At 34.6% G+C, this 10,862-nt stretch overlaps 1 protein-coding gene across 1 annotated transcript; it reads left to right on the top strand.

The window, feature by feature from the left end:
* Positions 1-586: 586 nt before the first annotated feature.
* On the top strand, positions 587-10,008 carry LOC113272948. The gene is made up of 20 exons (XM_026522730.1): positions 587-656; positions 1,195-1,294; positions 1,488-1,707; positions 1,800-2,015; positions 2,095-2,187; positions 2,435-2,557; positions 2,661-3,065; positions 3,268-3,345; positions 3,482-3,587; positions 3,753-3,763; positions 3,846-3,881; positions 4,006-4,215; positions 4,317-4,519; positions 4,615-4,785; positions 5,008-5,106; positions 5,240-5,309; positions 5,407-5,511; positions 5,613-5,701; positions 9,740-9,761; positions 9,910-10,008. The coding sequence occupies exons 1-20, from the start codon at positions 587-589 to the stop codon at positions 10,006-10,008; spliced, it is 2,526 nt and encodes an 841-aa protein (XP_026378515.1).
* The last annotated feature ends 854 nt before the right edge of the window (positions 10,009-10,862 follow it).

Here is a 10,862-nt window from a genome sequence, read left to right as displayed (position 1 = left end):
ACGTGTTGTGGATTTAGGACCTTGGAAGATGAAGCACAACTCCCGTTTCTAAACCTAATTTCTCCCCTGCTATCAATCCCATTCTCCCCTGTTGCCAAATTTCAATTCGAAATCAAAACCCATTCTCCCCTGTTATCAATCCCTAACTAATTTATCCATTCAGCTAATTCTACCGAAGATTTTATTGATCGATGAGATCTCACGGAGATTTTTTATTGGACACGGCTTACATTAAATCGTGTCTGATGCAACTGTTTAATACCCGCGCCTATGATGTACCCATTTCAAATTTACTGCCAATTTTGGTATCCCACGATCAACACCACTCCACTCCCTATTTTCTCTCCATCATTTCCTTTTTTGAAACTGCAGCAGTTTTGAAGAGATTACGTGAAGCCAACTGCAAGTTGTTTTCTCTATCTGATGTTAATCAAGCAAAATCCTTCCATTTCCCTGAAACTAATATATTGAAAGGTGAAAGCGTAAACAGTTGATTACAAGGTATTCCCCTCCTAAAATCAAATCTTTCTCTTATATTTGTCTTGGGATCATTCTCCGAATTCGGTATCTTATACTACTCCGATCAATGGGCCATGCATACAAGGTGCTTGGTGAAATGTCAAATAATGGGATACTGCCTGATTCTCACACTTTCAGTATTTTAGAAAGAAAAGATTAAGTGTTGTTACCTTTGGTTTTGCGTTTCTTTATTTGTTGTCTTTTATATCTGTTGCATCTCTTTCCTTTTAGTTGTTTTTATAGGATTAGAGTAAGTAACTAAGGGGCTAGTGATATCAGGTGTCAGGGAGACCTCTGCATTGACCACAATTAAAGAAGAAAAGGAAGACAGGGTCTGTAGTGCATACTCTAAGCTGTTGCAGGACGTGAATTTCGTACCAGTTTAAGTTGAATTCTTCATTTGATTGCTAAATGGCTTGAATGGTTATGATATTTGGTATAGTGAAAGTGCTTCATTTTAACAAATACTAGCCGGTCTCTCGTTAGTTAACCACATTTTTTCATGCTAAAATTGAATAGAAATATTTTCATTAGTAATAGCAAATACTAGCCGATCTCTCATTAGTAATAGCACCTTGGATATGTTTGTAATTTTTATTATTGTCTTTACTAGTAATCTCGAACTTCAGATATTATCTGTTCTTGGATATGTTTGTAATTTTTTGCTCCTAGCAGCTTATATATTATCTATTCTTGCAGCTCATTTCATGGATACTTCAGACACGGAGTCTGATGGCGGGCTTCAAGAGTATTCAGATTCCCACAGCGAACAGCAGTCAGTTTCCCACAGCGAACAATCAGGTTTGTTGTTTAAGTGTTTTCTTGCAGTATACATGGTTGATTGGACCAAAAAAATTGAAATAAAGCTCCTTAAGGTTGTACCGCGCCAAACACTTATTAATTCGTTTTTCTTTTCTGTTTTGTTTGATCTCAAGTTTCAATTGAAGATAACGTGGATGCAAATAAAGGAAAGCGGGGGGTAAGACAAGATTACCAAAGCTTTTAAGGGATACTAATGGTGAAAGGCGGACTGTTACTTATGATGAAGCCAACCAAGCAACCGGTAAAAATGGTTGCTTGCTCTCAAGTTACATAGGCAGCGAAGTTGGTCCAAGTCTTGGACTGAAGTATACCTGTTGGAAAGAAGTTCCACCTGTAGTGAAGAAAAAGTTATGGGAGGACGTAACGGTATGTAATTAATGAAATGCCCAATGTTAATCCCTACCAATGTTTTATATATATATATATATATCACTTAGTCGATGTTTATTTACCTCCAGTTTAAGTTTGATCTCGACGAATCAAAGAGGAAAGATGTATTGAGACAATTTTCTGACTTGTGGCGAGGATGGAGGAAACGAACTGCTGCAAAGCATGTTACCCCATTCGAAAAAAGCCGAAAAAAGCTTAAGAATGTTCCTTCAGATTTAAGAGGTTTTGTAGAACAAGAAGAATGGAAAGAGTTTGTAAAACGGAGATTGAGCGACAAAGGCAAGGTATGTCAATTGAGCTAAACAAGATTGGGTCGAGAATTATTTTGTTACTATATAGAGTTAATACATTTTTAATTTTCAGGAGTTGTCTGAAATTGGCAGAACGGTACAAGCTCACCACAAATATCCGCATAGGATGGGACGAAGGACCTATGCTGGATTAAAGGACAAACTGGTTTGCATTCATAAGTGTTTTTTTGTTTTTTTTTTTAATTTGTGAAGTTAAATGTTGAAATTAATTGCTGAGAGAGCTCGTGTATACATTCTCATTTTTTTTCCTTCTGTTTTTTACTTGAGTTCGCTATCTGCTTCCAAAGTTTCTAACTTCAATTTTGTTGTGTTCTGTCAACATAAGCTTTTAGATGAAATATAGTGTTATACAACATAAGCATCATACTGATATTAATGTATTTGTTGTACAGAAAAGAGAAGGAAAGTGGACAAGTGATTCACCCCCTCCACGAGAATTATTATGGATACTTGCACGCCAAAATGAAAATGGGGAGTATAAGACTGATGAGATTGGTGAAGTTGCTGCTCAAATTGTAAGATAGACAACTTCAATTTAATTATACACAAGTTCTATTTCAAAATAAGTAGATATCCAGTTTAACTCTTTATGTGTGCAAAATTTTGGTTTTGTAACAGGATGACTGCTCGAAAAAGATCAAAGAGGGTACAATTGTCTGTGAAGGTAAGACAGATGCCCTTGTAAAGATTTTGGGTGAAGAACATGGTGGAAGAGTAAGGGCTGCAGGTACAAGAGTGACCCATAGTCAGTATTTTGACACTCCTCGACAACGTGGATCATCAAATAAAGATAATCTGAATAAAATCAGAGAACTGGAAGAGCAACTAAGAGTGAAAGATGTGCAAGCAAGAATAAGTGAAGAGAACTTGAGAAAAGAATTCCAACAACAATTGGAGGAACAGTCACTAGACACAGAGAGAAAATTGCAGAAACAATTCCTTCAGTTCAAAGAATTATTGGGCAAATCCCAATATGATACGATTCAGCCACCTATGATGTCCTCAGAAAATGTCCCTGCCTTAGTGAGTTGTTTTTTTATTTTTATTTCTAATTAAATAGAAATATAGATAGTATGCTGAACATTGAAAGTTATGAAGAAGTAAATACAAGTTAATATTTGTTATGATGAAGTTAATTGTGGTATCATGAACCCGGATGAATTGGGTTAATCTGGTTTGATCATTTTTGAACACCTTAATGGAAATGGCATTGCAAATTTTTCAGGGTGCTGAGGATAAGGACTTAGCTGAAACTTGGGGGGAAGCTGTTCACGATCCGAAAGGAAAGGCCCAAAATATTCGGGTTTGTCAAAATTTGAACTTTAGACATATACTTATTGTTCTTGTGTACGAATACCTTTGTCGTAATCGAGTTGCAGTAACCAATCAGGATATATTGAGAATGATAAATTTTTTTTCGTTGGATATCAATTTTTTAGAGACATAATGGGGCCAAAAGCTCTAAACTGGATGCTAGAAAGACGTCTCAAGAATTGAACAGTACATCTATCCCGGCCTCTCTTAAAGCGCCAATCCTGTGCCCAAGTGAGTGTTTGTTCGGTTTCTTTTCTACATTTTTTATCCTCAAATGTTTGGAATCTTGTACCTAATTATGATATGGTGATAAATCATAGTTTATTTTGGTTATCCTGATTTTGTTACTCATTTAATTTATCTAGGTACCTAATACGATGCTGTCCTCAAAAAAAGTGGTTGCACAGGTGAGTTGTTTAATTTGTTAGAAATCAAACCAGATTAATTGATTATGCAGGACATTCATATGTTATTATATGACGTCTGCAGCCACCAACAGGACCACCTCATCCGCCTTCTAACAGGGTAAGTTTCTTAATCTAAAGACCCCCTACTAATGGCGTTCTCATCTGAAACTAGATAACTCCAAATATAATTTTATATTTGTCATGTAGAGCCATCCGTGTGAATTGTACGACAAAATCAGCAGGGTTGTTGTGCGCTGGGACATGTTATTCACAGCGACTCAAAAATGATTCATGGAAAAAAAATGTGTGATGATTGTTTGCGTGTGTCGGTGGATTTTGTGGAGATAAAAACTGCAATACTTCCATATCCATCTGGTGATATTGTTACTGTGTATGATGCCCGTGAAAGTGTTGTTCAATGGCCAAAACACTTGGTGGTCCTTGTCGGAAATGTATTTTAATCTCTTTTTTTTCAATTATGAAATCATTTACAGCGTAGTTTAATATCTCTTTTAGGTGTTGGTCGTCTTGTACTTGAACTTTTTTATTGCAGGGGCGAACGAGATTGGATGCATTTGATGAATTTGTTAAGAGAGCAAAAGAAGTGTTCAGAAGCAGGGCTGCGATCAAAGTTGAGTTGCATCGCGATGTGTTTGGTCAAACTGTAGATGTGCCTATACATATGGCACTAGAAGATATTGAGTTTGTTTGCACGTCTCAGAAACTTACGAACAATGCTATAGTCTTATTCATCCGGTAAGTCTCTGTTGATTGTTGCTTTCATAAATAATTACTTCTTTTTGACTAGCTAATGGTATGCTATTGGAACTCGTGTTTTTATTTGTTCCTAGATTTTTGTATGAAAAATTGGATGGCGATGCACGCAAAACCAAGTTCGGATTTATGAATCCAGCGGCAGTTCACTTTTCAGTCAATAAAACAGAACTCGTGAAAAGTGTATTAAATAGACTGAAAGATTCAGTGCCGAGTCGAAAATACATATTTATTCCTTGTAATACAGGGTAAGCGGAAGATGCATTGCATTATTCATCTCGAATTTAGATATATTTTTTCTTCAGAATTTAACCTTAATTTGCATATCAAGTAAAAAAAACTATTAGAGTTAGGGTATCCTTGTTTTTTTTTTTGAAGCATAGTTAAGGTATTCTTTGATATCATCTGGTGTTGCTGACATTGCTTTTGCATACTTGCATATACTAACTTATTCTCTCTTCACTTTGTAGAATTCATTGGGTACTAATTGTATTTTTCGATGGGATATTTTATTACTTAAATTCGTTGGATGAGAAGTGTAGATACAAACTAGAGGAGCAAATGAGCACGTAAGTTGATTTTGGGTTTGAACTTTTTTGTATGCATAGAAGGAAAAATGCTTAAACTCATGGCACTTCCATTGAAGGATTTGTGAAACTAGTATCCAGTTTTTAATAAATATATCTCTTTGTTCTTCACCAGTGTTTCAAAAGCTTTAAGAAAATTAGGTGTCAAGCGATCTGAAGAGAAAGTATTCTGGGTGGACGTGAAGGTAAGAAAAAGAAACTTAAGATTAATACCATTATTTTACCATTATTTTGTTAACTCTTAAAGAGTATGTTTCAAATACGTAGAATTGATACATGCAGCACAACCCTAAACAAAAAGGAGATTGGGAGTGTGGATTTTTTGTGATGCTATATATGAAGCACATTATAGAAAGTTATGACACTTCAATGAGGAACCCTAAGGAGGTAGTGATTCAACTTCTTCATGCAGCTCAATATGTTTCCACGATGTGATACTAAAAATGTTTTTAACAGAGCTTACATGTGTTTGAACTCTTTGACTGCAGATGTTTAAGTCGGGGATGAACTATGGTGCGACAGAAATTGATGAAATCAAAAGGGAGTGGATGGATTATATTTCACCAATTCTTGAGAAGTATGAGAAAACAATTTATTTTTTTCACCAATTCTTAAGAAGTATTGAGAAAAAAATTGTTGTTTAGTTTGAATTAATTAATTTAATGACGTTTTAAATACTGTCTTCCCTAGCTCCTTATTTTAGTTTGAACTTTAAAGGATTGGTGCAGCTATGATGCAAATGGTGTTCCTAAGTCTTAACTGTCTGATATTGTGTTCATTTTTCTTCTCTCTTCTTTTTGTTTTAATTTTAATCTAAATTTATAATGCAAATGGTGCTCATAATTCATTTTGAATAGGATATCCTTCACTGCGCATGAGAGAAACTTTAAAAGGGGGATCTGTGTGAAGGAAAACTTAACAGGTTTCCGTGATTACTTAAACCAAAGATAGATTCTGACAACATGTGTTTCGATCACATGTGAGGCATGTACTAATTGAGTGAGAATATTTTGGTCAAAGTGCTCAATTTTGGGAGCATGGAATTGAGTGTGAGTTATTGCTAAATGGCAAAACAAAATAAAGATAAGACTTTTTAGATAATTAACATATTTCAATACATACAAATCAAAATAGGGATCACATGTTCACTTACAAGAATAACAAAAACATTAAAATGCAAGATAATTAAGACCCTAATACAAATAAGGACATCTATAAGTATATCGCGAAGGGAAAGAACAATAAACCGTAATGATATCCAATTTCTTTTTATGTATAAGGGAGAGATGATGTTATGTTGGCAAGTAAATTCTGACCATTTAATCTGATTATATTCTTCTTCGATAAGAGATGCTCCTAAAATAAAGGAGTAGTTTTCGAATAAACTTGTCGATCCACACGAACGCAGATGCCGATAGAAAAAGACGTCATAATGAATCGTCGATGTTTTTATTCGAGAATAGCAAGCCATGAACCAACCATTATGATATGAAAAACTCTCCCCATAACGACGAAGAAAATCGCCCCAAAACGGCGAAGAAATATGTCAAAAACACGAAAAGTGATGTAAACGCATCTTATTCAGTTACCTACTACTACCAAAAACTTGAAAAGAAAAAGAATCTTTGCTCAAATCTAGCCCAAAGGGAACAAATTTGTGCAAAACGGTTCTAGGGTTGTTTTTTATAAAGGGAAGAGAAAGAGAGAAAAGAGAAAAAAATATCAAGGTCTTATTAACACCTTTTATTTAAATTTAGAGACAAAAGATGATTTAGATTTTAGACTGAAGACCCAGGGTTATGAAGAAAGTCTAGATCAGACTTTCTACTTTACCCCCACTTAGTCATGTCATTTTTCTATATGACCTTCATCCTTGCATTGGATATGAAAATTTGGTGAAAAAGATATTAAATCCTATATGTCATGCTTTTTTAAAACCTTGGCCCGTTGCATTGGAGATTCTCTAGCTAAGTTTATGTTTTGGGTTATATTGTCCAAGTTTGAATCACTTGATGACTTTGGGTGAATAACCATATCTCCGGTCAAATGTAGGTTTCGGGTTATGAGGAAATGCTTGAGATAGAAAGTGGATTTCGGGTCACATTACTTAAAGTTTGTATTGCATGGATGATTATGGGTCACAAGTTTCGAGTCTGTGATAGGTTTCAAAGGACTTCTTCCTTCTTCTTTTTGGTGAGAAAGTTACCTTAGATTTAACGAAGCGGAGGGTTCATTAAGGGTTCATTAAGACTTCTTCCAGTTAAGGATTCCTTCCTAACAAGACTATCCAAAAAATAAGGAAAGGAGATCCAAATATCCTTGACACAGTATTTTCTAGCCCGACGTGCAAGTCGGTCTGCTAGATTGTTTTTTAACACGTCTTATAGTAATACACACAATTTTAAAAGAATGACAACTAGAAAGCAAATTCCGACAGTCTTCAAGAAGATCACTTCTTTAAGAATTTTAACATCTTTATTCACTTTTTTAATCAATAAAGGGGAGCAATATAAGTGTTAATCATTCTTTTAGCATCCGTAATAACTTTATTCAAATCTGTATAGTAATACTCTTGAAGATTACATCATACTTTAACTTCCAAATGAACCACATAACAATAGTACACATACTTGGCCAACTAATAGCAAAAGGGGATATGCCAAGGGTATGATCATGCCAGTAAAGAAATAACTCATCAATCTAATCTAGATCAGTAGTAACTATGATTATGATATGTTTTTTTTATCAATTGATTGGTCATCCAATGGCTCTTATATGCCAATTAGAAGATTATATCAGCCGTAATGGCGTTTCCATTGATTGCTTTCATCACAGATATGTCATCAGTAACATTTTTTTAAAAGCGGCCATGATTCTATGATTTTCTGAAGGTACATGGCTAACAAGAAGTGATCGTGATAGCGATGATTTGGGGATTATTCCCTTCTGGGACACTTTACTCTTAAAGAATAAGAAAAATTAAATAGGGCATATTATTCTCCTCCGAGAAATTTTAATCTTAATGTAGAAGACAAATTCAAATGGCAGGAATTTATTTCACATGCCATATTTCAAATACCAGTTTCATCTATAAAACAAGATATATGTAAATTTTTATTGTTCCCATCTTTGAAGTATTTGGAATTGATGTATTCAATTTTGACATATTAATGAAATCAAGAGGTTTCCTTCCCCCATTTTTAGTATGAGGCTACATTATTTTATCTCTTTGACTAAGGTTCACCCTAATCGACCGAATTCTAATAACTTCTTTTGAAGTCAATGATGAGTTTAATAAAAGAAACTCTATGGCTGTGTTTGATAGGAGTTAATTCCATGGAATTAGCCATCTTTCCATGGAAATAGCGTGTTTTCCGCCGTTTGGTCAAAAATTTATTTCCATGGAATTCCAATAAAAGCGTAACCTAAGGTATTTTTTAAACTCAATTCCGTGAAATTTCATGAAAAGTCTTTCCTTGCCTCCTCCGGGAAACTGATTTCATGGAAACACTTTCCATGGAATTGTTTCCTTTCTCTGTTATCAAACACATCCTATAAATTCTAGGAATTTTTATTGAGTTACCAAACACACAAAAAATTACATGAATCCAAAATTTATAATCCCATAGGATTATTAGTTCCTAAAAACAGTGAATTCTGAAACAAACCAACCATAAATTTATTGTTGTTTAGAGACCTTACTCTTCAACCAATATTTATGCCTTAATATTTTGGATTACAAGTGGGATTTTGTGCATGGTGTGAGAATTTTTATTTTTGCCAAAATGTCCCATGAAATACTTATACACGTGCTCGTTCTAATGTAAACTGCATAATACTTATATTCTCTTTCCATTTATTTTATTTTATTTCTTTTATTAGGAGAGAATTCATCGTGGTGATTAATGTATTCTCAATCCTCCCCGTTATACCCTGTAATGGCGGGATCGAAGAATCTAGAAGGCACCTCCCCCAGTTTCCCCACTAATTTTAGTTTAACTTAATATTCGTTTCCTATTTCTTCATCTTAGAAACATCCTGTTTCGAGTACTGGAATTACTCGAATTCGTATGGTGATAGTATTGGGTTTTTTTAATTTTACAGTGAAATCGTCTCCATTGTAACTTCCGTCAACAAGGTAATCTCTAAATCTTCAATCTAACTCATATTTTCTTTTAGATCTGACTTATTTCTAACCCTTTATTAGATTTACTTTTCTTAAGTTTTAAATTTGAGTTTTTGGTTATCTAATTTTGTGTTTTTGTTTACTCATTGTTAGGGTTTTCCTACTTTATTGTAGGGTCGTGAATCCCCTTAAATGTGCTTGAGAAGAAGAGACATAAGCTCTTAATCATTCCCCTAACTCATCATTTTTTTAAGGTATGCGTTCATAACTTGTTTTTTTTTTCTAGCAAAATGTTGAAATTTATTGCTGAGAGAGCTTGTGTATACATGATTCTCATTTTTTTTTTCTGTTTTTTACTAGAGATTGGTATCTCCTTCAGAAATTTCTAACTTCAGTTTTGTTTTTTGCTCTGTTGATATAAGATTTTAGATGAAACATAGTATTATTCAACATAAGCATCATACTGATATTAATGTATTTGTTGTTCAGAAAAGGGAAAGAAAGAAAACAGGTGATGCACCCCCTCCACGAGAATTAAAATTGGGATACTTGCACGCCAAAATGAAAATTGGGAATATAAAACCGATGAAATTCGTGTTTGTACAAAGTAAGTAGTTATCCTAATTTGTAATGTGTGCAAAATTTTGGTTTTGTAACAGGATGACTGCTCGAAAAAGATCAAAGAGGGTACAATTGTCTGTGAAGCTAATACAGATGCCCTTGTAAATATTTTGGGTGCAGAACGTCCTGGAGAGTAAGGACCGCAGGTAGAAAAGTGACCCAAAGTTTGCTTTACTTTTCTAAAATTTTAATATTTGTGATTTTGTTTATCTAATTTGGGTGTTTGTTTGGTGATTGTTAGGGTTTTGTCCTACAACATTCATTTACACAGAATCTGCGAGAATAAACTTGATAAGAAGGGGCATTTGCTCAAGCATTCAGAATGGACAAAATTTGGATGAGAATGGATAGATTATCACCCGAATACAGAGCAGGAGTTAACGATTTTATCAAAGTTGCTACTCAAGATGCACGGAGAAGGAAACTAAAGAAAATCTTTTGTCCATGTGAAATATGTGTTAACCATTGTCGTAAAACTGAAAGCGAAGTAAGATATGATTTGTTCCGCTATGGTATTGACCAGAGCTATACTTGTTGGACTAAACATGGAGAGAATCTTCATGCTCCTCATGCTAGTAGCTGTACTGTTAATTTTGAAACTCATACTTCTACAGAACATGAGTTTGAAGAGGGGCCATTGGGTGATATTCCAGACAGTACTATAGATGATGCTCCAGATTATGTTGCAGAGGCAACAAAGATGGTCGACGCGATACTAGAGGACTTTCCAGGTGATCGTAGAAAGTTTGAGAAGTTAATAGAGGATGCTAAGAAGCCTTTATTTCCAGGAGACTCGAAACTTACCAAGCTGTCGGCAATAATCAAGCTGTACAACTTGAAAGCGAAGCATGGAGTATCAGACAAGTTTTTTGGTGAGCTTTTAGATTTGTTGAAGAACGAGATGCTTCCTGATGGTAATGAAATTCCTTCTTCTACATATGAAGCTAAGAAATCCATTAATCCGTTAGGGTTGAACTATGTGAAGATACAT

The sequence above is a fragment of the Papaver somniferum genome, chromosome 4 (genome assembly GCF_003573695.1).
Source record: "Papaver somniferum cultivar HN1 chromosome 4, ASM357369v1, whole genome shotgun sequence".
NCBI classification, from domain to species: Eukaryota; Viridiplantae; Streptophyta; class Magnoliopsida; order Ranunculales; family Papaveraceae; genus Papaver; species Papaver somniferum.
The sequence above is the reverse complement of the archived record's forward strand: the minus strand, read 5'-3'. Positions and strand labels throughout refer to the sequence as shown.

Bases quoted from the DNA above. Each gene is read 5' to 3' on its own strand.
- LOC113272948 (XM_026522730.1), top strand. From the start codon at position 587: ATGGGCCATGCATACAAGGTGCTTGGTGAAATGTCAAATAATGGGATA. The intron at 3,882-4,005 runs GTAAGTTTCTTA...CAAAATCAGCAG, and splicing joins CTCATCCGCCTTCTAACAGG to GGTTGTTGTGCGCTGGGACA. The intron at 5,702-9,739 runs GTATGAGAAAAC...TTTGTTGTTCAG, and splicing joins ATTTCACCAATTCTTGAGAA to AAAAGGGAAAGAAAGAAAAC.